Raw genomic sequence first — 27,373 nt, 5'->3', positions numbered from 1 at the left:
ATGGCCAGGCCAGCCGTCATCCCCACCAGCGTCAGGGCGACAGCCCCCGAGGCCTTCATGGTGCTCCACCTGAGGATGAGGGTGGTGGAAGAGCAGACCAGCGCGCTGGTGCGGGACCTGGAGGCGCTCGGTGTCGGTGGACAGCGGTAAGGAGGAAGCGTGGGTAAGCTCTTTCCTTCTTGGGGAGCTCACGCTTTTCTTGATTTTCCGCATCTTGTTCCTCTTTGCACCCATTTGCCATGCTTTGCTCTTCTCTCTGTGAGGGAGGTGGTACGGGCAGAGTTGGTGAGAACGGGCTACAGCAACCTGGGGTCACAGGAGACCTTCCAACTGTATGAAACGTGGTTTCTAATCTCATCACATCTGTAATGCGTATGTGCAATGTCAGGTAGGTATGCATACACAGAGTAGGTTGGTCTTTTCTCCTTTTCAGCCTCGATCATTTCCACTCAAAGACCTCAGGAACACCTGCTAGTCACCCCGCCATTAGCCCTGTGCAGGCCAGAGTAGCATTTGTGGGAGAAAATACACTGTGGAGAAACTGCGAAACACTGGTGAATCGAATGTGTCGGTTAGAGAGTGTTGTACAGACACTGAAATTAAACGTCTTCCAGCTGCAGACAGAAAAGGAACTGAATCCAAAACATGCAGGTAGTCAAAAAGTTGGGGGTTTGACCGCTTTGTTTGTTGTCCCTCCCTATGCTTTTTCTGTCAATGGAAGTTTTTTGCCTTTTCGTTGTGGCAGCCCAGTTGGAGCAGCGCCTGAATGCAGTCCATGAGGAGCATTTGCAAGAAATGAAGATTGTACAGCAAGAAGCAATGAAGTTGCGCCAACACCTAAGTGATATGAAAGAGGCTGAAGAAAGGGCAAAAGAAGAAGTTCAGAGACTGAGTACTGCTTTGGAGATTACAACTGCATCCAAGGTACAAAAGATTATAATCTTCTTATAGTTTCAAGTATTAACAGACTTTTGTTTAAGTACATTCATCTATGACAAAGTTAAACAGAAAGTATACTTAGCTGGAAAAAGGAGTTTATGATATATTGTTGGCAGTAAGAGCAAACACTTCTGATAGTAAGAATCTGTGCTTAAAAAAAATCAAAGCAAATCAAGAATAAAAATATTTGAGATTTGTCATTCTCTCGTCTTGGTGACTTAAGTTCATCTTATCTTTCATGTTTAGAGTTCTCAATAGCTTTTCTGTTTTTCCAGGAACTTTAATTTCTCTGGTATTTTAGTCTTACACTTTTATTACTACCTCCCGTGAAGAGAACTTCAATGGAGTATGTCACTCAATCTGATTAATTGTAGTAAAGAACGTGTTGCTTGTTAGTGCTTGCACTCTTATATTTAGTGCTTCAGAGTAGAGAACATCAGACTGGAGATAGAAATCAAGTTCTAGGTGTTAGTGTAACAGTTGCATTTTATAATACCTATTGCTTTTGCAATAGTTATGAACATGAAAGGATAAAAGTATCTGTTCCTTTCATTTTCCTTAGATGGGTGTAGTGATTGCAGCTGAGGAACTGAGGAACACAAAACAGAAAATTAACTGTAGACTTCAGGAGGTAAGTACAAGAGCAAGGAGCTTAGTAGGAGGCTGAATTTGCCAAGTATTTATAGATTTGAAGAAGATCCTTAAATGCTATTCTGGGTGCGATTTTGGAATGTGCACAACCCAAAGGAACCTGCTAGCCATGCTTATAACTAAATACCCAGACAGAACACTTTTCATATATGATCTCAAAGTATTTGTTCAATCTACTTAATTAGGTCTGGCTCAGAAAGTGATTATTTTTTCTAGCTAACAGAACAGCTGTCCCAGGAGATCAGCCTGCGGGAGTCTTTGGAGGAATCCCAAGCAACTGTGATGTGTCACGTAAAGGACATGGAAACAACAGTAGAAGCAGAACGGAAGCAGGTTTGAGAAACTTTCAGTCTTCTTTTGTGTCTTTTTTCATTTCCTCATCTGGGAGGAACAGCAAGAACTTGAATGTTGTTCCTAGAAACCAGTTAAACCACTTTATAACTACAACATTTTGTACAAATGTTGATCAGAAGAGATCAAAACTCCTGCTCAAAGTAGTAGTATCACGAACACTCAATTGGGGCAGTGGTGGTTTTCTCCAGCAGAGTTCAAGGACTGTGATTCCATGGCTGGTTTAGGTATTTTTTTATAGCGCTGCAGTAACGTTCCAGTTAAGATGTTTCTTCTAGCATCCGATCTGAACGTTCCAAGCTTAAATGTGGGACCATTGCCCCTTCTTAAATCATTCAGTGCAACTGAAAAGAGTTTGACTTCATAATCTTTGTACCTATCTCGGATTTGTGGGCCACAACTGAATCCTGCCTTAACGTCTTCTTCACCAGGCTAAACAAGCCTCTTTATAATTGAAGTACTGATAACTAGGTAGAAATAAATAGAAAATGCAATAAATATTCTGTTGAGATTGAGAGTAAAAATGTTTTCTCCATTAATTGTCGTGATGACAATGCTAGATTTTTGTTCTCAGCTGTATTTGCATTATCTAGCTATTTTGGAGTGGGGAGGGGCCATAGTTCATGGTAGAAATCAACTGGTTTACACATAATCCAAATAAGCAAACCAAATCCTCCTCTCTGCATGTGGACACACACAGAAGCCATATGCAGTCACCCTAACACTTCTGAATTCATAGCAACAGTTTAGTAAGGATAAAAGAAAGCGAGTAGCAAAGTATCAAAACTTGAATAACTAACGGTTTGGGGTTTTTTTCTATTTTTGATGATCATCAAGGTCTCTCTGTTCCTGATACATACAAAGTTCTATTAGAAATGACTAGGTTTTTTTCCTACATGCCTTTTATCGTCTTTGTGTTCTACAGCAGAAGTGGAAAAATGACGGATACATTATTGAACTATATGAATTATACATCATGTGAGAAGCAAAGGCTTAGTTTAATTCATCTGTCACTTTCTTATGGGTATAGTTGACCCTGTGGTATATCTGTTAGTCTTAAACAAAAAAAAATCCTCACAAAACTGCATGAGACAGACTTGTTAAGTGCCTTGAGTGTTGCATTCACCTTCATCTTTTAACTCTTGATCTTTTCTGTAGTCTCTAATTGTGAAAACTTGTTAGTTTCTGCCTGTCATATAAAGGTGATTGTAAGCACACATACATTGGTTTCATATAGAAACTGAGTTGCCATAAAAGTCTTCTGCATAGGATTGGGACAAGCAGAAAGAGGAGATGCTGATAAGGCTATATCTTTTCCAGTTAGATAACTTTTCAGGCTCTGAAATTTGCTTAGGTTTGCCTGACTGAATTCTGCATCTTGAACAATAATTTGTGGTATCACTGCAGGTACAGATGTTACAGCAGGACTGCCAAGAGTTGCGTAAAGATGTCCAGCTCGCCCGAGTTAAGCTGCAAGAGGAGGAGGAAAGAACTGCCCAACTGGAACAACAGTGCACACAACTGAAAGCTGAGCTGGGTATGACTGTGAGTTCTTGTCATATCTTTCTAGCCCTTCTCTCACTGCTTCCACAGTGAGAGGAAATAAGCACTGAGGTCCTCCAGACCTGTGGCAGGTGTATCAGTCAACATGAATGAAGGGCAGCTTAAGAGGTGATGAAATATTATGTCCTTCAGTTTGTATGTGATATTTCTAAAGCCTCTTCTTACCAAGAGGAAACTGACAACAGTGGTAATCAGCTTAATGAATACACAACAATAATATGAAAAGATTCCATCAGCATACATTCTTTTCAGAGGAGACTCATCTAGCGTGTAATCATTAATGCATGGTTCCTGAACTGATGTGCAAGTAGAATGCCCATTGCTATTGAGTCTTTTTGCACCTGATTAAAAAAACGTGCTCTATTAAATATCAGTATAAGGACAAGCCTCTAGTTGATCTCATTTAGATTCCCAGTCTATTGATGTGAAAGCAGCTGCTTATAAGGGAGCTAAGTGGCATTTAATGCACTGCAGAGTAGGGGGAAGGTCTATATTGTCAAAATTAAAGGTAAATGTTCCTAACCTAAAGTCTATTCCTTATTTCCAAATAACTCATAGTAACCATGCCTAAATCCTAGCATAATCATTGTTCTTGTGACCCTTCCCTCAGGACCTATTTCAAATTTCTAGCTACTCCTTTTACAGAAGTGTTCCTGTTTCCCATATGTTTTATTTGTTATTCTGTGAACCACACATGCGATAACTAAACCATAGCTCACAAAAGGCAGTCGGTGTTTCTGCATAAGGCATGGCAGGAGGAGAGAAACTTGTCATGTTGTGGCAGAGTTGGCTGAATGGGAGATAATGATGGCAAAAGCATTCTTTCCTTCAGAACAAGTCCATATGCAAATGACAAATTTAAATGAGACGTACAAATTTTCTTTAGTTCTGTGTCAACTAATCCTGCTTTTTCACTTTGTTAAGTCAATGAACATACCTTGGATGTCATAATATTTTTGGCTAGATTTCCCTCCCTACCCCGCTCATGCTGAATTGTCTCTTGTTGTCTTCCTTCTTTTACAGTATGTTATACACCACAGCAGAATAAAAGGCTAGCCTATAATAGCAGGTTGATTCAAGTTCAAACAAAAATGCTTCTGCTTTTAGATCTGTATGTTTTAAGCAGGGATCTAACTACTGTTCTTTGTCAATGCACAAAAACTTGTAAAGTTGCATATGGGCGGTGGGTTATAGTCAGGACAAATCAGTTGCTTGCACACTAGACAGCTGAATAAGAGACTTAGGGTTTTTTGATTTGCTCAAGCAATCACAGAAGTGGTATGTGTAGGAGATTGGCACGATGGCATGCTTAATTTTAAAATTAAATAAATTACAATTTATGGAATCAATTTTAAAAATAATTTTTCTGAAATATTGAAGTTATCAAGAAAAGTGTTAAAACCCAACACATTTGTAGAAGTCTTACCTGTTTGTGGTGTATTCAGTAACTTAGCTAAACTTAAATATTAAATCAAAACGTCACCTTTTAAAATTACCAAACAGATAACAAAGCACGTCCTGACATTCTTTTCTATTTTTAGACTCCAGGAACTGTATCATTTCCCAGCTTGGTGAAGAAGCAAAAGTAAGTTTTAAACAAGTATTGGTGAAGAAAATAGCTAAATTAAGATCAGAACAGCCTATATGGGACCTTTCAAATGCCCCACACTTCAGAGGCAGAATTTTTACGTGGACAAATGCCAAATGTGACCAAGGCTATAACTATTGAATGTCTCATTTTATTATTTTACCAGTTTGGGTTTGCCCTACTTATTTTTTGAAAGATTAACTTGTATTCCACTGAAATATCAAAACAGTGATATGAATGCCTGCCTTGGAAAGCTAGAACTGACCATGAAACACAGTTGTGGTAGCACAAGTATTGCATACAAAGGAGACAAATAAATGGAGTGGTGATTAATACTACAGAAAACTCAGGACCTTGGTCAACTGGGTACTAAATGGGCGAAGAGGTATGCTTGCTGCCTATGTTGGGACTGTGTGTGTTGTCTTCTCTGAAAGAGTAAGTTTCAGTGAAGATGAGGAAAAAGTTCAGCTTACACGTGGAGTCTCACAGTGCTGGCACAGGATTCCTTCAGTTGTGAATTGTACCACTTCTGGCAGGAAGATCTTTTAAGTTCAGAAGTGTTGAGATTAATTATAGTGGAGACTAATAAGTTTAAGCTCAGAAGTATATGAAGTCACCCTCAACTTTCAAAGCTAAGTTAGAGCAGGTAGAACTTTAGTTATTATTTCAAGCTATATTTCACAAAGAGGCTTGTACTATAAGAGCCATGTCCAACGCTTGCAAGAGGACATAGCCATGTGACAATAGCTTAAAGGAGATAGGCAAGTACAAAACAAAGAGTTGATAATTGTGAAGTGCCTGACTAAATGATATTTAAATTTTTCTCAGTGGGTGTTCTGTTTTATTGCCCCTTAGAATGCACAGCTGTCCTTTAGCAAACAATGCAAAGAGAACCTGCAACTTCAGTCTAAAATGACTGCCCTGCAAAAAACAGCAGAGAAAGTACAGGTAATGAGAATAGCTACTCTTGTTTTTAAAATGGAAATAAAGTATAACAAAACAAGTAATTAGAGTGAGAAATGGTTATACATTTACTGGGAAGCCTCAGATGCAGGTCAGGAGACAAAGTTTAGTGCCCTCAGGTAATGTGGGCTAATGAACAACTTCCAGTAAAGGAATTCAATCACTTTCCTAGGTAACTGTCCCAGATTTCCCAGCCTTAAGGCTGGAAAGTTTTCTTCCCAGTACTTATTTTGAATCGGCTTTTTTTGAAAGTGTCTTCTTCAGGGGCCAGGACATGCAGAACTACTGCTGCTCCCTCTTCTGTCTGCCCTTGAAGTAGTACATTTATATTCCTTTGCAATTTTAGATTCTACGTGAATGCGTTTCTATTAATGAGTCAAATAAGGAGTACCCACTTAGCTAAAGTTTCCTCTGCTTTTTGGGACAAAAGATTTACCTCGGTACATTCTAAAAAAATTTATTTATTCTACTTTCTCTCTTTAGAACATATTCTAGAAAACATTTTTCTATTTTTTCCCCTTCCACCCCCCAACAGATACTTGTTTATTGGGTGGTGTTCACTGATAATGGGATGTGGATATGCCTTCCACAGAAAGTTCCTTTTTTTTTTTTTTTTTTTTTTTTTTCAGGTTACCTACAATGATTCAGCTATGGAATTAGTAGGGGTCCATTTTTGATTTTTGCCTTCTTTGCCTAAGAAACATTACCTTTTTCTGGACTTCAAAACTAGTAAATTATTATGCTTGATTGGTAGTTTAAACTATGTTCTCTTTTTTTCCCCCATTACTTTAAACTTTTAACAGCTTGGAATAAGCCTACCATAAATTGGGACTACCTAAACAAATTTTTTTGGAAACTTTCTACCTAAAATAGATTTTTCCACATCTGCAAGAGATTTTTAAAAAGTTTCTGCCAGCCTACTATGCAGAAAAAAAACCCCAAAACACTGAAAACATGTTTGTCATCCTCCTATCTAACCAGGTCCTTAATGACCACTTAAGCCAGCAATGCTCAGAGCTCAGCACGGCACTCCAAAGTGTTGCCATGGAGAATGCTAAACTCATTTCAGATCATCAGACCATACTTAAGGTATGTAGCCTAATATTAGAGTCCAAGAAAGTTGTCTGCAGCTCGGACATTAAACAACAAACTAATTCCTAATACTGATAATCTGTGGGAATACAGTAAAATACTTTACATGTAGCAATGGAAGTTCTATAAAGGTGGTGATAAAAAAACGTTAGTGTCCTCCTTTGGCAAAGATTTATTTTCAGTACAGAAAAAAAATCGTATGTTATGGAGAAAGAGTGTAAATACAGTAATACAGTTTATAGAAACATCCTGTAACAGCCACTGAGAAAGAGGAACCTAGGAATTAATAGGCATTGTAAGTACTGCAAATGCAGAAGCTGAGTGGAAGTAATAAGGGTCTGAGAATAAATACATATATAAAAGCTAGGTAAGGCGAACTCAGCTTTGACACCCTATTCAAGAAGCAGCACACCACAATATGCAAAGCTATAGGGATGATGCAGGAGCTTGACAAATTAACAGCTTTGTGATTTAATTGCTTGTCCCTCATCATTCTGATGTTGGGTAATTGCCTGGATAATTTTTCCCCTTTAGGCAGAACAAGAAAAGACTCGTAAGCTGCAAGAGCAAGACTCGCTTCTGAATGCTGCCCATGCCAACATTCTCGGAGAGCTGCAGAGTGTGCAGCATGAGAGGGCTCAGCTTCAAAGAGAGCTGTGAGGAATTTTCTAGTCTGCAGCCTCTGTCTCACCACCTTGAATTCTGCTTCTCTAGCACTTGTTACTTATTAACACAGAAGCACCAGTTTGGTATTTAATGTGGAGGCAATCTTCTGTCCTTTGGTTGTGCTAGAACTCCAGCTTGGCTATTTTGTGTTTCTTTAGGGAGGCCTTGCATACAGAGCACGGCAAATACAGGCAGAAAGCAAGCCTTGCTGAGGAGGCAGCAACCATACAGAGACAGCTTTTGGAACGTACTGTTGCTACACTGCAAGGTGAACTGGAGGCAGCTTTGCAAGAGAAAGGATCTCTGCTGGCAGAAAAGGAAGATCTCGAACAGGAGGTACAGAACACTTACTGTTTTAAAGGATGCTTTCAGACCCACATCACTAGAGTTCTTACTCTTTCATACCAGTTTTGCTTTCAGAACAATTATTTTTTGTTACTGCAGTGGCAAGTGTGACACAATCTCCCCTTTCCCACTATGCTTATATTTTGACTTGTAATGTCTTCTCTCTGAAGGATAAAAAGGGAGGGAAGGTAGGGCAGCTCTTCAGATTACTGTTTCTGAACTTTGGAGTTGACTTGCAACCTTCCAATCACAAAATCACAGAATAGACAGGGTTGGAAGGGACCTCTGGAGATCATCTAGTCCAATCCCCCTGCCAGAGCAGGGTCACCTACAACAGGTTGCACAGGACAGTGTCCAGGCAGGTTTTGAATGTCTCCAGAGTGGGAGACTCCACAACCTCTCTGGGCAGCCTGTTCCAGTGCTCCTCTACCCTCAAAGTGAAGAAGTTCCTCCTCATGTTAAGTGCCCATTACCCCTCATCCTATCAATGGGCACCACTGAAAAAAGACTCCTCCCGTCCCTCTGGCATCCTCCCTTTAAGTATTTGAAAGCATTAATAAGATCCCCCCTCATTCTTCTTTTCTCTAGACTAAAGAGACCAAAGTTCCTCAGCCTTTCCTCATATGAAAGATGTTCTAATCCCCTAATCATCTTCGTAGCCCTTTGCTGGACCCTCTCCAGCAGATCCCTGTCTTTCTTGAACTGGGGAGCCCAGAACTGGACGCAGTACTCCACATGCGGCCTTACCAGGGCAGAGTAGAGGCGGGGGGATGACCTCCCTCGACCTGCTGGCCACACTCTTTTTGATGCACCCCAGGATGCCATTGGTCCTCTTGGCCGCCAGGGCACATTGCTGGCTCATGGGCATCCTGTTGTCCACCAGGACTCCCAGGTCCCTTTCCACAGGGCTGCTCTCCAGGAGGTCAGCCCCCAACCTGTACTGATGCATGGGGTTATTCCTCCCCAGATGCAGTACCCTACATTTACCCTTGTTGAATTTCATAAGGTTCCTCTCTGCCCAACTCTCCAGCCTGTCCAGGTCATGCAGTGTGGCAGCACAGCCTTCTGGTGTGTCAGCCACTCCTCCCAGTTTTGTGTCATCAGCAAACTTGCTGATGGTACACTCTATCCCTTCATCCAGATCATCGATGAATATATTGAATAGGACTGGACCCAGTACTGACGCTTGAGGGACACCACTTGTTACTGACCTCCAACTAGACTCCGCACCACTAACCACAACCCTCTGAGCTCTATCTGTCAGCCAGTTCTCCCACTGTCCATTCATCTAGCCTGCACTTCCTAAGCTTGCATGTGAGGATGATGTGGGAGACAGTGTTGAAAGCCTTGCCAAAGTCAAGGTAGACAACATCTACTGCCCTCCCCTCATCCACCCCGTCTAGTCACTTCATCATAGAATGCTATCAGATTAGTCAGACACGACTTCCCCTTAGTGAATCCATGTTGACTACTTCTGATAACCTTCTTTTCATCCAGGTGCTTTGAGATGATACCCAGCACAAGCTGTTCCATCATCTTTCCAGGGATGGAGGTGAGGCTGACCGGCCTGTAGTTTCCCGGGTCATCCTTCTTGCCCTTTTTGAAGACTGGAGTGACATTAGCTATCCTCCAGTCTTCAGGCACCTCACCTGTCCTCCAGGACCTTTCAAAGATGATGGAGAGCGGCCCAGCAATGACTTCCCCCAGCTCCCTCAGCACTCGAGGGTGCATCCCATCAGGCCCCATGGATTTGTGGATATCCAGTTTATCTATCTGATCTCTAACTTGCTCCTCATCAACCAAAGGAAAGTCTTGCTCCCTCAAGACTTTCTCTGTTACTTGCAAAGTCTGGGTTTCTCGAGGACTGGCCTGAACAGTGAAGACAGAAGCGAAGAATGCATTTAGCAACTCCGCCTTCTCTGCATCATCTGTCACCACGGCACCTGTCTCGTTCAAAAGCGGGCCACCATTTTCCCTAGTTTTCCTTTTGTCTCCTATATACTTAAAGAAACTCTTCCTGTTGGCCTTGACATCCCTCGCCAGGTTCAATTCCAAGGCTGCCTTGGCTTTCCTTGTTTCCTCCCTGCATACCCTGACAGCATTCTTGTATTCCTCCCAAGCAGTCAACCCCTTCTTCCACCTCTTGTAAACTCCCTTCTTCCACCTGAGCTTTTTCAGAAGGTCCCTGCTCAGCCATGCAGGTCTCCTTACTCCCTTGCCTGATTTCTTTCTCTTTGGGATGCACTGATCCTGAGCTTGGAGGAAGTGTAGTGTTTCTATGAATCTGGACATTTTCAGGTGACAATGATTTTACATTTCTTTTGACAGATAAGGACAACAGCAAATGAAACAATACAGGAAAGAAACAAATTGCAAGCAGAAAAAACAGAGAATGAGGTATCTTGCAATATATATGGCTGTTCTTTAAATTTAGTGTCGTCTAAGTTTTCCTTTCATTTTTCTTACTCTCTAACTAAATTATTTCTAAATAATGTGAAATTTACCATAGCCATATTGTTCACTTCGATGTTTGATATTTTTTTTTGTCTCTATGTCTGTGTCCTTTGGAGCACCAACCCTACTGCTACCTACGCAAGACTCTGTTTCTAGTAATAAGTTTGTTATGCTGCTATAGCAAATGAGAAATAATTTTCAGCTTCTCCTAGCTGTTTTTCCTGTGTAGCTTACTTGCCACATGCATAGCCTCGAAAAGGAAAGGTAGTGTTTGCGGTATAAATGAGAAATTCCTTAGTGTTGTGACTGAAGTCAGCATGATTCTTTCAGTGTTGTGGAAGAGCTCTCTGAAACAGGAGAGACTATACTTAATCCATATGTAGTGCTGAGGTTTTGTGATATTCATGTATTGTGACTGTGGAAATCTTGAAGTGGTATGATTAGAGTTGGATTTTCTTTTTCATAGGTAGAAATGGTTTCAATGAAATTCACTTTGCAAACACTAGAGGAAAAGAACAAGAGGCTATTGGATCATTTGGCCACACTGGTACATGAGCAGGTAAACTCTAATAAAGTAGATAGCATGACCTGACTCTGATAAGTAACTGTAGCAGGAATCAAGGTGATCTTTAAAGTAATCTGTGTTTTATGTAGACTGATCAAATTAAGCAATCAAAACAGGGAAAAGCTGAAAACAAAAAGATATCTTGAATCATGGAATCTTCAGATTTGGAAGGGACCTCTAGAGATCATCTAGTCCAACTCCCCTGCCAAAGCAGGATTGCCCAGAGCACATTACTCAGGACTGCATCCAGGCGGGTCTTGAAAATCTCCAGAGAAGGGGACTCCACAACCTCCCTGGGCAGCCTGTGCCAGTGCTCTGTCACCCTCACCGTAAAGAAGTGTTTCCGTGTATTTGAACAGATCTTCCTGTGTTCTAACTTGTGCCCATTGCCCCTCGTCCTGTCACTGGGAACCATTGAAAAGAGCCTGGCTCCATCCTCCTTCAACCCACCCTTTAGGTACTTGTAAGCATTAATAAGGTCTCCTCTCAGCCTTCTCTTCTCCAGGCTAAAGAGTCCCAGCTCTTTCAGCCTTTCCTCATAAGGGAGATGCTCCAAGCCCTTCATCATCTTAGTTGCCCTACGCTGGACTCGCTCCAGCAGTTCCCTGTCCCTCTTGAACTGGGGAGCCCAAAACTGGACACAGTATTCCAGTTGTGGCCTCACCAGTGCAGAGTAGAGGGGGAGAATGACCTCCCTCAACTTACTGGCCACACTCTTCCCTATGCAGCCCAGGATTCCATTGGCCTTTTTGGCAACAAGGTCACATTGCTGGCTCATGGATAATTTACTGTCTACCAGGACCCCCAGATCCTTCTCCTCAGAACTACTTCCCAGCAGGTCCACCCCTAACCTATACTGGTACTTAGCATTCTTCCTCCCCAGGTGCAGGACCTTACTACATCTTTTTAGATGTCTGTGTGGGATGAGCTAAGATGACTATATAGAGCTTCAGGTATTGGACATTTAGGTATGTCATTAAAATCCTATGACTCACTTTCTAGTCCAGGTATACAGCTTGTATATCTGTACATATATATTCAGCTCATGTACATTGGGAAGGTATAAGCAACAGTTTTGATGCCCTTTGTGAAAAAATTTGCACTTGGGACCTCATTCCCCATTTTTAATTTGTTCCCATTGCATTATTTCTCACTACTCTCAGTCACCTGGATCAGGATACTTCACCAGTTCCAGAAAAGTTGAGTAAAAGCTTAGTAACACTGTACCACCAGTGCTTTTACCACTGTTTTTTTGGGTTTTTTTTACAATGTTGGATGTAATGACCAGTTGTATACACTGGAGATCCTAAAAACACTTAGCTGCTAATAAGGTCCTAACAACAAGATGCTAAAGAAGAATTAACTGAAACACCTTTTGAATGTTTGTTACATGATAACCAAAGTTACATTTCTACAGTAGTTAGTCTGGAATGTATGTGTATCTTTTTCTGTTTAACACAGAACTCCTTTGGCAGTCATCAGTTAAAGAACTTGAATCAATAGAGCATTCAAAGCCTTAAAAAGTTGCCTGATTTTTTTTTTTATTCTTTACCATGTTTCTAAGTTATTTTAATTTGTCCATGACTTCTCATTCTTCTAGTTTTTTTTGCTTCTCTGTTCCGTGTTGTCAGAGGTTTCTTTCATCTCTCCATTTCTGTGCTTCTAGGACAGTGGTCTTCTTGTGGCTGTCTGGCAGGCTGTACCAATTTGAGCAGTTCTTCCTAGAGATTAAGCTGTCTTGGAGGAATTTATGCCATTTGGATATTTTTATATTTTTAAAAAAAAAAATCTGTTTTAGTATTTCACCTAATTGAAAACTTATACCTGAAGCAACAGAGGAAAGTTAAAATACTTAGGACACTGAGCACTTTTTTTTGTTGCTTTTTGCCTTGTTTTTCCTACAGAATGGTGATATCTGCTCTTTTTTCCTCAGTACGCCCAGCAGCAGGTGCAGCAGGTACTGGCAGAGCTGACTGATAGCAAGAATAAACTGACCCGTGACAAAGGAAAACTTCAGGTACCTCTCAGCATCCTATTTGTCAACTCAAAAGGGAAACTTGTTTTTTATGTTCATCTAAGATAAAGTTGTTTAACCTTACCTCTTCAGTACTTAATTTGGAGGGAAGTGCTTATTTATCTTCTCTACTTAATTTATTTGTGTAGTGTCAAGCACATATATGAAGATGATTTTCATACAGAACTCTCTTAAATCAAGCTCATACTGCCTTTGGGTGACAAGATGCAGTTGATGTAGTATCCCTATGATTTATGATAATAATTAAGTTGCTTAATGTGTGAAAATAGTAGAATGGCTAGGAACCACCAGGGGGCATTAAAACAAAATATATGGGTAGAAAATTGGTTGAAAGATTAGAAACATGGAAAACTTTATGAAAAATACAAATTAATAAGGAGGGACGCAAACCATGGTGGTAAGCAAAACTAAACAGCATATGTAAGATTTCTTAAGCAGAAGTTAGCTAGACAGTAAATGAGGTGCTGAAACTAAAGCTTTTACTTCAATGTGACCTATGTCATAGACTTCAGGACAGAGGTTCCCGAGTTTCTTTCAAAAACAGCACAGAACGTGTAGTGATTATTAGAGAGTAAGAAAGCTACATTTATGCAGTAGTCCTAGGTCGTACTTAGATTAAAACAAGGGGAATTCTAATCTGGAATTATTTCTATGGAACGGTAAGTTAGAAGCGATTCACTTGCTGCTTTGCCTGCTATGGGACTCAGGGAAAAGAAAACATTTGCTGTGGGCAGAGAGACATTGTCATATCACTCTGCTTCTATGTTCCACTTAAGATAATGCTTTTCCATTTCTGCACTAAAAGAAAGTTGAGCTATTTTGCCACATCTCTTTTCTTAAGGCTGAAGTACAGAAGCTGGAGGAAGAGCTGTAAATGCACATTTAAATAATAGTGAGCTTTGTAAGTGTGTTGCATAGAGACCAAATACACTCAGGTGGAACAGAACTTTGAGAACTTACACCTCCGAGTTAGAATCAGACTAACTAATGCTTTGTAGCCATTAGAAATCAGATTCAACACACTTTTTCCTGAAGAACAGCGCAGATGACTAATGTTAACTGTAGCACTCTAGGCTGCAGCTGGAAACAGAACCTGGTTTCATCAAAACAAACACGAGAACTATGGAGCTGGTTTTCATGCAAGTTGATTGCACGTATTCAGGCTAGAAAATACACACTTTACAGGCTTATAAAGATAGTCCTCAGGATTCATTATTATTTCTCAGGAAGATAACAAATAGATGCAGATAATACTTGTCTAGCTGCGTTGCTGGGAGGCAGATAGTTACTTTGCTTCAGTCTGTTCACTCAGTCTTAATAGACAGAAGTACAGAGGTGCATTAACCTGGACAGTGAAATCAAGCTTGTAGGTATAAGACTGTGAAGTAGACTCTGCTCTGTCATGAGTTTGTAAGCTGTAATTTCAAGTAACTGCATTGAGACTTCTGTTCACAAGCAAGAATGAACTTATAACAGTAAATGCTCTTTACAGACTCCCTTGCTTCTCAGGCACCAAAGCAGTCTTGTAATCATTTTGAGTTGGAAAACTAAAGAGGCAAAAGTGACAAACTGTCAATCGCATCTATAATCTCCATCGATCTAGAAATTAGACAGAAGATGTAACCATGTTTAGGACACTTTCCTGGAACACGGGAGGTCCTATTTTTGCCATCTGTCTCCAGAAAGTAAAATGAATCAAAGTCTCTCTTGTACTTTATTCTTCATCATAGACAATGGTCCATCAGATAGTCAGAGGCAATTGGATATTATGTTGATGATTGGTATCCATGAGCTGAATGCTTTCAGATTTTGGGAAAGTTGAAACACCAATTCTGTTGGTTTGTGGATATAGAGAACTAGCTGTAGAAAGGTCTCACAGCAGGAGCAGACCAGAGGGGTGCTCAGAACCAGGGGATTGTGCTGGCTCTGTGGAGCTATGACAACGGCTGACATCATAGGCTTCTAATGAAGTTCCGGTCAGCACTGTGTCTTGCTTCTGCCAAGGTAGAGGCAAATCACATGACTTTGGATAACGTGCTGTGAAAAGTATCGTAGAAGAGAGCTTAAATATCTTCCTGAAGTAATGTGGACTTAGGAATAAGATGTAGCATCTGCTTCTGCTCCAGTGAATAGATGTTTTGGAGAGTATTTTTTCAGTTTCTGGTTTTGGTACTCGTGTCTTCACTGCCTTCAAGGGCTGACTAATTTTGTGGCAGGAATGGCACCAAAAAGAAGAAAGTCCCCAGCAAGGTCTTGGCAGCAGAAGCCTCCTGATCATAAGGCTAGGTCAGCTGCAGGCTCAAGAGAAGAAACTATGAAATCCGATTTACGTGATTGTGCTCACTGCTCTACTCTACATCGAGTTCATTTAGAACAAGATAAAGAGTCAAGGAAGTCTGCATCTGAATGTGGAGATAGTCCTACGGTCAGCCAGAGGATTCTGTTAAGTGCTATAAAGAACATGGGAGAAAAACTGGAGAATATAATTGACATTCTCACTCCAAGGTCTTTGAAAACTGGATGGTCTACTGAGAGCAATGAAGGAGACACTAATGTGAGTGACGGTCATGAAATGCAAGTTAGAATCATGGTTAATTTCAGTTGACTAATTGATGACAGTGAAGAAATGGCTGAAAATTAACAGGGACCAAAACCTTTGAGCATTTTTTGTTTTAAAGGGGTGCAGATGAAAACTTAGGCTAAGCAACATTACAGTCAACAACTGGTTTTGACTAAAAACCCAGCTTCATGCATCTGCGGCACTTGCTTAAGCCTGGGTACCAAGAGTTCAGAAATGTTAAAACACCCACAAAAAAAAATCCAAGAACACCACCACACATTCAGCTTGGGCTTAAACGGGGGGTAGAACACAGGTTATGTAATTAGAGGAAGCTATTTCCATGTTCAGAACCACTGGATACTCTTGGCACTGCTGCAAGCATGCAGGTTACTCATAATAGAATTGTTTAACAAAACTCTAATAGATGACTGATTTGCCTGCTCCTTTTCTTAATGATTTCTTGTACTTCAGGTGGCAAACTTGCAGCACCAGCTGGACGCAGCAAAGGGTGATAACAATAAGGCGACAGCCATGTTGGTGTATTTGTTAGTTTCTTGTAACAAGATGCAAGCAGCTCTGGATGCGATACAAACTGAGCTGGGACACAAGGACACTGAAATAAGCAACCTCAGAAAAGACAAGTGAGTGAAACAGATACTGTTTCTGTGGTTTTAGCAGTGGGGTTGATACAGATACAGTTGAAGAGCAGCAACTTCCCCTTGGGTCTGGCTAATAAGCCATAGGACAAGTTTGAAAAGTTTCTATATCCTTTCCTGCAACACTGAAACAGTACTAGTGAACCAAGTACACCAAGTGCTTGTAGCTAACTTTGCGAGCTTGGCAGGTGTTGTGCATCTTGTGGAAAGTAGGTAAAAAACAATTTAACTTCAGTGATAGACAAAACTTAATATGGTGAAGGTATTGAACCAAACCATGAGATGGTCACCACTTCAGAAGAGATGTGCACAAATTGACTTAATGCATTTTTTTTTATCCAATTTCCATTTTCAGGACCCAGACTCAACAGAAAATACAGAGGTTAGAAACAGAATTGGAACATTGCCAAGCCAAACTGGTTGCCATGGAAAGGCAACACAGCAACCAGGTAGAGACCACATTTTTCCATAGTAACAGCCACCACTGCATGTTTGGTGTTGAGCAAAGTCTTTTTCTGAATACAGTATGGTGCGAGACAGTCATGTGAATCAAGGCAAAAATATTCTATCAACTTTTGGCTGTGGAGCAGGAAAATCATTATCCAAGTGTTGAAAGAGGGAAGCATCTCCTCTCTAAAGAAAAATTTTTTGGCACGGGTGAAGGTTTTACGATTTGCAGCTGGATACGTAATATGAACAGAGATTTCAGAAGTTTATATAGCCTTTTTTTTTTTCTTATTAGAATGGAGGGGAAAAAAGCAATTCCTTTAATCTCTCATCATAAGATTTAGTGTCAAAAGGATTACCTCACAACCCAAACACACTCAATATTGGCAAAGAACGGGTTTTTTTTCCTAGAAAGTCATGATTATATGACAAGTTGTTCTGACCTTTCTGACTAAGCCAGTCAATGGATTGGTGTTGTAAGGATTCCCATCTAGATGCCTGTGCTTAGGACATTTGTAATCAAACAGTTGGTGAACACAGTGTTACTTCCTGTAAGTTGATATTGACTGGGAAGGAAAAAATATTCCATTCTAAGTTTTTTTTAATCTGGGTAAGTATAAATCTGATTTGTTGTTACTGCACAGGTGGAACTACTTTGTAAGGCACTAGAAAGCGCTAGAGCAGACAACAAGAAACTTGTTCATCATTTGGAAGAAGTTCTGCAGGTCAATAATATCCTGCAGAGCAAGCTGATCCAAACTCAATGGGAACTGAAAATTAAAGAAACCGAGCGTCAACAGCTGATGGTCTGCAGGTAAGACCAGATTCACAATATTACACTTGAGGAGAAACATTACTTTGCACTAACATCAGAGCTTTATGGCTTTATTCATCTATCAAGATCAGCATTGACTGTATGCTGAGCCAGCAGCATGATAAAGATAGATTCATGCAGAGCTATAGAAATGGGCTCTTTCACTCGTTCCCATAATGATTGTTCAGTTTACTCTGCTGTGCTGAGCAACTGCTTACCCAGGATCATTATGGCACCTCTACAACAGCTTTTTCCATGAGGACAGCAGATTATCACTTCCACTTTGAAGTGGTGTGCAGTAGCTGTAGCCAGGAGAGCACAAGATAGCTGTTTAAGTTCCCCACCCAAAACTGAAAGCTAGTAAGTAAAACCTCAAACCTAACTGTAGTACTGCAGAGAGGTATCCAAGACAAAAGTATTTAAAATGGAATTGTCTTTCCTTATCTTTATTTTTTAAACACAAGAATATTAAATATAAATGTGAATTCTTAATTTGTTTATTCTTTTTAAAGGGAACAGTTAATGGAAAAAGCCAAGAGTGAGGAAAAGATGTATGCTGAACGCTTAAAGTCTTTAAAGAAGCAGTTTCAAACAGAGCAAGAGGCTTCCAGGAAAGCTGCCTGTCAAGAATCTGCTGAGGTGGGAAGGGATAGAATTAAAAGATTTCAGTGAATGATTTCCAGAGGAGGAGTTCCGCTTTACAATTTTTCCACAGAACAAGAGCAGCTTATGACAAATATTTGTCTCCTTTTCCATTCATCATGGAGTAGTCCATCACTTTTATACAACAAACGGAATTATATCATGTGGTGGACAGGAATTTTAGTGGCCATACATGTCTGTGTTCTCTTAACTTTTTCAAGTACCACCCTATATCCCTCCAGACTATATACCTTATTGTACATAAGATCTAGACATTGATATTTGTCATTCAGTGACTTCAGGAGGATAATCCAGAGTTGTAAGCAATCTTCAGGGATAAAATACTGGTTTGGAAGTCTGCTTTGTTTCTTGGGGGCTGGATCATAAGGCTCAGCACAACCTTAGTATTACTCAGATCCCATAATTCACTTTTTTTCCCTTTGCTAGAAGGGTATTAAAACACCAGGTGCTGTGCCATACTTCAGATACAGCAAATAAATTGGATACGCTCGTTAATTGTTGTATAGCATTAACTAATTCTTACAGTTAATGTGAACTCACTTTTTCCTCTTTCCCCTAGTTAAAGAAATCCCTTGAAGAATCCTCCTCCAAATTGGCTGAAGTTTCCCATGCTAACAGGGAGCTGCAGCAGAAAGTTACAGAGCTGAAAGTGTCTTTGCCCAGTTACACAGAAATGCTAAAAAGCCAAAGAGCTCAAGTCAGACAATGCCTGGCCTGTAAAGCTAACACAGAAAGAGTAAAGGTATGCACACATTTGTCAATGAAGACAGATGTCCTAGTTGAGAACTCCTTTTTTTCTCCCACTGAGGACTGCTGTTGATCCTTTGCAGTGGAGCTATACTTGAAAATAAAACTAACTCTGGACTCAAATTCTGAACAGAAGATGAACAGATCAATAGCAGCTACAGTAATTGTGTGACATCTCCTGTTGTCCCTCCCTCCATATTAAATATGATGCCATAGAGTCCCATCCCCCCCAGTAGTATCCTCCCCCCTGAGGATCTAGGCTCCTTTGCAACTCTGCCACCTGCTTGTTCTTGTTCCCCTTTCCCCGGTGGGGCGTGGGTTCTCTTAACTTCAGTCTCATAGGGCAAGAAATAAGGACACACAATGTGCATACATCTGCAGAAATAGTTCCCATGTAACAGCCAGTGAGCCTGAAAAATTCCTGAAGTTTTGTTTCTCTTAACAATTTCCAGGAGACTGAATCTGAACTGAGGAAAATGGAAGTAATAAAAGAGGAGTATCAGAAGAAGAATTATGAACAAGTGAGTTTGCTTGACCAGTTTCCTGAAGAGACTGAGCTGCTAAAATCATAGAATGGTTTAGATTGGAAGGGACCTTGAAGATCACTGAATTCTGACGGCCCTGCCATGGGCAGGGACACCTCCCACTAAACCAGGTTGCCCAAGGCCACGTCCAGCCTGGCCTTGAACACCTCCGGGGATGGGGCCTCAACAACCTCTCTGGGCAACCTGGGACAGTGCCTTACCACCCTCAAAGTGAAAAGTTTCTTCCTAATGTTTAATCTGAACCTGCCCTCTTCCAGTTTAAAGCCATTCCCCATCGTCCTATCACTACAGGCCCGAGTAAAAAGTCCCTCTCCAGCTCTCCTGTAGGCCTCCTTTAGGTACTGGAAGGCCGCAATAAGATCTCCCCAGAGCCTTCAATGTTTTTGGAATTTCATTCTTGTGTTGTCTTCAGTCACAGGACATCCTGAAACTTGTGTCAGAGTTGAAAAGTGTGCAGAGTGAGATGGAAGTGTTGAAAAACCAACATGAAGTGCAAGTGCAGAACAGGCAGCTGGAGACCCAGCTGGAAGCGGAGAGAAGGCAAAGGCAGCAGCTGGAAAACGAATGTCAGGTAAAGTGCTAACAGCATGACAAAGTGGTGAGGCACCCATGGAAGCATTTTTGTGCAAAATCTAGGGGGTTGTAGAAGAGGTGGTAGAAAGACTTTATGAACTTAGTCAAAAGATACTCCTATAAATCTTACTCTGTCTGCTCCAGAAAGCCCGAGTAAAAACTTAACATACATTCACTATATGCCTAACTTGAGAGAGACAGGATTTTTTTTTTAATTACAGAACCCTAAGCTATTTACAATAAAGATTGGAGAATCCTTCTGTTATATTGCAATTTTTCATTTGTGCCATGAAAAAACTGTATAGAAGTTAACTTCTTTTTCTACCTAGAAACTGGAAAAAACAGTCAAACATCTAAAGAAATATAAAGAGGAGACAGAAAAGAAACTGAAGGAAGCCAGCATAGAGTCAGAACAGGTGAGACTAGTTAGCATTACAATAATAATTCATTGAATGTAACAAGATAGTATTTCAGCATATGCACCAAGTAACCCTTTCAGTCTCAGGTATAGGTCTCTGATGAAGACTGAGGTGCATCCTTGGCCTTTTCAGCTAAGTAGTGCTTATCATAACATTTAAAAACTTTTTTTTTTTTTATCTTTTCTGTGAATCACTTAAATTTAGTGGGGCTTGTAAGAAGAGCTTTTGTCCCCCACAGCCTATTGTTTTTATCAGGCTCAGGATAACTATGTTAACCAACCAAAAGTGTTGTGGCCAAGTAAATTTCCCCCCATGAGCTGTTCTTGTGTCACTCTGTATGTGACATCATGCAAAACCACATTTCCCACCCACCCTCCTGCCCCAAGAAGTCATTTGTACTTGCATCACCTCATCCTTGCGCTACTGTACCACAATGTCCAGATTATTATAGGTTGCATGAATTACTGTAGTAGTTTCGGGTGAAAATCTAGGGGTTTAGATGTTTTATAGGGTATTAACCTGCATAAAGTAAAATAAAAAAGTAATAGAGGTGCCCCAGCCTGAGGTCTTACATGCTGCTTATCAGTCCAAGTACTGTTCTGTGATTAGAAAGAGACCTTAATAGCAAGAGAGCATTTCTACAGCATTCTTCAGGCTAAGTTAGTCTTCTGTCATCTTTTTCAAGAGTTTGTGGTACTCTGCATCCATTTTTTACCCCCCTTCTTCCCAATGCCTCTGTATTTTACACTGTGTTGGAGACCCATGTTGACTTCATTACGCCCTAAGAGAGGGGCAACTTTGCAGTGAGGACCCCTCCAATACATCCTTTTCACTGCAATGGAAGGGGGCATCGTGGAGAGCTCCTACCCCTACAGACAGGAAAAGGATTTGAGTTGTATGCTGTTCTGCCCCTTCTTGCACAGAGCTCAAGAAATGGAACACCACATGCATCAACTGTTATCTCAGCTGTTCTCATTACACTGTTTTCCCTAGATCACAAGTAGCCTAGAAGAAGCTCAGCGTTGGTTCAAATCTAAGTTTGACAGCCTGAAGCTAGAAGTTGTGAAAACACACCAGCCAAAGAACCCTGAAGAGCTCCAAAAAGGAGATAAAGAAAGCAAGCACATTCATTTCAAAGGGGGAAGCAATGAAAATATGTGGGAGAAGTATTTGGTAACTCGTTATCAGTCAGAATTTCAATTTCCTAAACTTTCTTTTGTCTTTCCATACACAGGAGTAGAAAACAGACCCCTCTTCTAGTTTAGTTTGTTTTCTCCTCTTTTGCCACAGGACATATTTAAACAGCAGAGTATTACAGGAACAAGATAGCTTCAAGGGACTGTTTCTCTACTTAGAAAAGTTGTGTTGCACATACTTCATGTTTTTTTGATGCTCATTAACCAAATACTTGTCTGAATGCTAACAGCTAGTATATTTTCTTCTCTGCATTCACCTCTGTATCAGCGGTTCTCTGTCCCCTCCTTTTACAGATACTCTTTCAGAAGCTGTGCTTACCTTGTTTGTGTAGATTCATCAGCCTTCTCCATAATTGATAGTTCTTATGCAGCTGTGTAATTAGCTTTTTAGAGATGTATGTATTAAACTTCTAAAACTTTAATCTCTTCTTTAGTAATGGCAAAGATTCCCCAGTCATCAGCTTCATAAAACTTTGCATCTCTTCCCAGGAGAAAAAGCCAGAAGAGCTTCCCACTCACACCTCCTGGGACAGCAGGGCGAGGACCCAACACCTCCCAGCTCACCACCAGGAAGGCCCACGTGAGCTGGGCAGGAAATGAGCTCACTCGACTGGGTGATTCCCAGCCCAGGGAGAGCATCATCACCTGCTGCTTGCAGACTCGTTGCTAGCACCCAGCCGCTGGAAGAATCGGGAACTTTACTTGATTTGACATAGTTAGATCTGTCTGTGTCACTGCGAAGGCCTTGCAAATAAGAAGTGCTCACAGGACACCCATATATAGGGGACATAGGAATGGTTGTTTAAATTATAAACTCCTATTTGAATTAACTCATACCTCTCACTTTGTCTTTTTGACTCAGGTGCTTTGCATTGTGAGGCTGATATTAACAAAACTACTATTTATAGCAAAACAGTTATTCTTTATTTATCATTACCGTAAACTATATGCTGTTGATATGCTACATCTTTGTTTTCATCACTTTTCTTTTACCAGCCTTAGACTAAGGCCTGGCAGGTGCTATCAAAACAGATCTCCAGATGGTCTGCAGAGGGTTCAGGTGAATTACTGAAGACCGAGTCATGTGTCTGTGGCTGGATGCTGACGTGACTGGGAGAGGGAGGAACTGGCAGGACTGGCTGCTTCTAACGTAGATGATATCTGGGTCATGAGAGAACACAAGCCTTGGGCTATTTTAGGAGCATATAAGGAATGCATTAGGTGTGTGATGTTATACCACACATCATCTTACCTTCATAAGAATTAGTGGAATTGGTTCAACCTGTCCTACTATGGAATAACACACCGGGGAAAGAGTAGTTGAACCAGGTGACTTACATCATATATTGAAGATGATTATAACATGGAGAGTTTTCATGGTTCTTCAACTAAGGATCAGCTCATCTTCATCCTGGCTTACTCTTCCACTTGGTTTCAATACAACCTAGGTTCAGTACAGGTGGTGTTGCACTTGGATCTGCTTCAACACAGCTGTTTGCAAACTCCTCTGATCAGTGGTACTATTGATTCCTATGGAATCTATTCATGTTATCTGCAATGCTTGTTTGGTGGGAAGTCTTGCATCCCTCTGGAGCCTAGGACTAGCCAGAGGACATACTGGAATTAGCTCATTCTGCTCCTTCAGAAATTTGGTCCTAAACTACAACTTACAATAGGACTTTGGATTAATTCATGGTGACCTGAGCCTCTCCTTGAAGCAAACAGCTGTTCTATGGAACAAGGGGTGGCTGTGCACACTATTAAAGCTAATGCACACCTAAGCTTCATTAAATCATGCTGCTTAAAAGCAGGCCTATGCAGTATGGCTTTGGGTTCATCCCAGTCAAGCTGGTTCCTTCAGAAATCAATTAGTATTTATGCCACACCTGCTCCCTAAAGCTGCTCAGGTGGCTTAGCATAAGCTGCGCCTCTCTACCGCCACAGTGCCCTCAGGCAAACAGTCATCAAAACTGTAATCTAGTTTTGCTTGCTATGAATTCAAACTGTAATCACAGCTGAGAAACAGTCCTCTCAAGTGGCACTTGCCATTTAACACTTTTGTTTATGTTGAATGCTTAAGTGGGCTGCCTAACAAGGGACAAATGATTGTGACCTTTGCCTGTGCAAAAGGACAAAGCATAGGGCAGTTGTGTTTGTGTGAACTGCAGGTTGGCAGGGCAACAGCACCAACCACCCCTGTGCAGGAGTTTTTACCAACATATGGTACACCTCAAGGGCTGGTTCTTCACCCCTCCCTTGTCCCAGAATCCCCTGCTCTCTCCAGGGCCATGCACCTGCAGTTATTTTGTATACTGAAATGCAAAGTCTGACTATATAGCTGCGGCCATTAAACTTGGCACAAGTACACAACAGACAAGAACGTGTTATTTTCCTTAAACACAGATTACTACACCTTTATTGAAATTACTAACACAGCTGCTACCTGCAGGATCAATAACTGAGGTCTACAGTGCCAGCCTTTCCCCCGGCTTGGTAGCTGCTAAACTCCTCTTAGTTGTAGTAAAATTTGCATTATTTAAAAATAAATTTTCTAAGCAGCAAAAAGGTTGGCTGCTTTATTTCATGTCAAGCTGTGGCCTTCAGCAAATGTGGATAGCAAACATCTTTCTACACTTGTCGATGCTGGTATCAGGTAAGCACAACTGATAAAAGTATGATTCATTTTTTAAGACAATGGGTAGATGCTTTTATGAGCGGTCTTTTAAGTATGCCTTGAGTTAGTGTTTTATATAAAATAGCTCTTCAGCTATAACCAGCTAACAAAATTATCATGGTTAAACCAAGTAGTTTGATATGATGTCATGTGTTTGACTGAAACTGTTAGTAATTCTCTTAGTAAGGCTTGAGGAATATTCCCAACATGCTGACAGGTGAGGCTGGCATCGATTTTAGTATTCTTTCCCTCATAGTCTCTTGTTCTCACTGATTTATGAAAGCTTTCCCAAAATGTCATGGCTGGATTTCAAGCTTTTCCTGACTTGCTATTTGTTCCCACACATTCAAGGTCAGGTTGGACAAGGCTGTGAGCTACCTGATCTAGTTGAAGATGATCCTGCTCATTGAAAGGGAAGGTCGACTAGATGACCTTTAAAGGTCCCTTCCAACCCAAAGTATTCTATGATTCTGTGATTTTACATTTCAGTAAAATAAGCCTTACAGTGAAGGAGAGTTAGGAAAGGTGCTGAGTTCATCTCCGTCAGTCTTATTTTCTTGTGAGCATCCTTAAAACAAGCTACAGCCAGGTAAGCCATATAGCGCATGCCAAAATAAATCCTATACAGATGCTCATACCCCAAGAAATAGCTGTTTCAAAATCAATCCCCTGTGTATCCTCCGTCGCTCGCATAAAATACAATGATGAAATGTGCAGTACTTGTTCACAACTACATTGTATGAAAAAGAATTCCAAAGTAAAGGCACTTTATTAGCCATATTGGAAGTGCAATGTGGTTTAAAACTTACCTCATTATTGGACAGTACAGCTGTGGCTACATACTAAAAACCTGAATTATCATATGTATTTTTTGTATGTAGCTCATTTCTGTGCTTTGCTTTTCCTTAAGCAGGTCAGTTCACATGGGCTGTATGTGTTCAAATTTCTTTTTGTTGGGGAGCTTACATTCCTACAGCACCTATGTTGTCTCCTGCTTTGTCTGAAGTCTTGTCTAGTCTAATTTGTTCCTGCTGCACCATTACAATATAACATATCTATAATGTTGTGTAAAAGACAAATCTAAGTAAAAATCTATTTATCTCATAACCATAAATGCAATTGGATATAGCTAAGGAAAAAAAAAAAAATCTATCTTCATATATAGTTTCATTCCACAAGCATTTGAGAAAGCTTTAGATAATTGGCATTGAGACAAGTAGTATCTCTTCCTTCCAGATGCTCAAAATTGTTTAGAATATCCTTTCAGAACACTATTTGCTAGCAGTATGAATTTTCTAGTCCATATTGATTGGGTTTAATTAAATGCAAGTTTCTATTTGGTGCTTGAAAACAATCTACAAAGCAGTTTAAAAGTCATCAACTTTCAGATTGTATTTTTTCTTTTTATTTGTTTGCTTACTAAGATTCATACCTCCTGGGTTTAAAAACTAAACTACTTCAGAATTCTAGCTGCAGTAGGGATCAGAAATAAATTAATTAATAGTAATGCCTTAATATTGGTCAATTTTTAAGACAATTCTTAAAAAAAAAACAAACACCACCTTCCTCTCTGTCAAGTCTATTTAAAAAAATGTACAAGCGATAGGATACTGAGTATTTCGGTCTCAGTTTTGGAAAAGAATAATACAAAGGGAATGTGTGCACTGGATCTCTGCCTTCTGTTTTCTAAGCTCTAGTTCAGTGCTGAGGGCTGTATTTCCTGGGACATGATCATTCACTGCAATAGGAAAAATAATCAATAGGGTTACAAGATGCAAAAGGCCAATAAAGAATAAGAGCAGCTTCAAGGGAAGAATTTTTACTCCGAGACGATGCAACAATACTATGCTTGTACGTACGTTGTGAGTCAGCTCCAGGGCACACAGCAAACAGTTGGCTATCACGTCAAAAACACTGCTGAGGTATCACAAAGAATGAGAAAAGAAATGAAGGTAAGGGAGGCATTCTCTCCCTTCTGCTACAGCTGATGACTACCCCAGGCTAACAAAACTAAAATGGTTATTTAAGTTATAGTTCTGCAATCGTGGCATGGGACTTATATTTCGGCAGTGCTGCCGAGTACTATTTCCAAGGAAAACAGGCTCTACTTTTCCGAGTTGGTGAGACTTTCTTGGTGTTTGTCTCACCTTTGTATTTTCACTATGGCCCAGCATATCTCTAGTTAAGTGGACATGCAATATAGTGTAAACTAATATTTGATTTGAGAGAAAATTGCTGTACCTTTAAAATAAGTCTAGGCAATTCCACAAGACTTGTTTCTTAATCATTGATTGCAATTGTCTGAAGTAATTACAGAACACAAATACATATACAAGTGGGCTGAAAGCAAATAGCAGTGGTTAGCTGCGATATGGTAAGTAACAAGACTGCTTGGGAGGCAACAGCACGGTTTGTTTTCTATTCAGCAAACTACCTTGCTGAAAAATATTTTTTGGCCTTATTTTGCTGTAGCGCATAACATATATCCATTTCTATATATACCTACAACTATATACTCTTTTTATTTAGGATAAAGCATCGCATCCTGCTTCTCTTGCTGGGGTGGAAGCAGCATGCTTCCACCAGCCTATGCCACTGTTCAACTGTCAGAAATAATTAAAACCCCAGACCATTTGCAATGTGTGTTAGATAATAAGCTCTGTATTATTATAGTAATTTCTGCTATAAGCTACTCAGTAGGATATATGGTGAGAATGAGTAAACATTAACTTCAGAACTTTTATTAACAAATTCAGAAGAACAAAGGTCACAATGATTTCAGTAAAACAGAAATCAATCACCTTCAAATAGAACAGCTGCTGGGAATATAAACTCCCAGAAAATTCTGAATACTTAGGAACTTGAAA

The 27,373-nt window shown here is 40.4% G+C and overlaps 1 protein-coding gene across 1 annotated transcript; it reads left to right on the top strand.

Annotated features, from left to right (window-relative positions):
- On the top strand, positions 1–22,432 carry CCDC150 (coiled-coil domain containing 150; the record flags this gene model as incomplete). The annotated part of the gene is given in 26 exon segments (XM_082483674.1): positions 1–146; positions 434–651; positions 746–924; positions 1,502–1,570; positions 1,807–1,923; positions 3,349–3,478; positions 5,046–5,089; positions 5,948–6,040; positions 7,037–7,144; positions 7,682–7,803; positions 7,972–8,149; positions 10,487–10,555; positions 11,079–11,171; positions 13,111–13,194; positions 16,244–16,413; positions 16,784–16,877; positions 17,520–17,689; positions 18,202–18,328; positions 18,912–18,986; positions 19,552–19,620; positions 20,057–20,215; positions 20,547–20,633; positions 21,630–21,730; positions 21,732–21,792; positions 22,324–22,386; positions 22,388–22,432. Coding segments are annotated over 26 exon segments (2,871 nt in total).
- Between the last annotated feature and the right edge of the window lie 4,941 nt (positions 22,433–27,373).

The sequence above is a fragment of the Vanellus vanellus genome, assembly GCF_965231255.1.
Source record: "Vanellus vanellus genome assembly, chromosome: 5".
Classification (NCBI taxonomy): Eukaryota; Metazoa; Chordata; class Aves; order Charadriiformes; family Charadriidae; genus Vanellus; species Vanellus vanellus.
The sequence above is the reverse complement of the archived record's forward strand: the minus strand, read 5'-3'. Positions and strand labels throughout refer to the sequence as shown.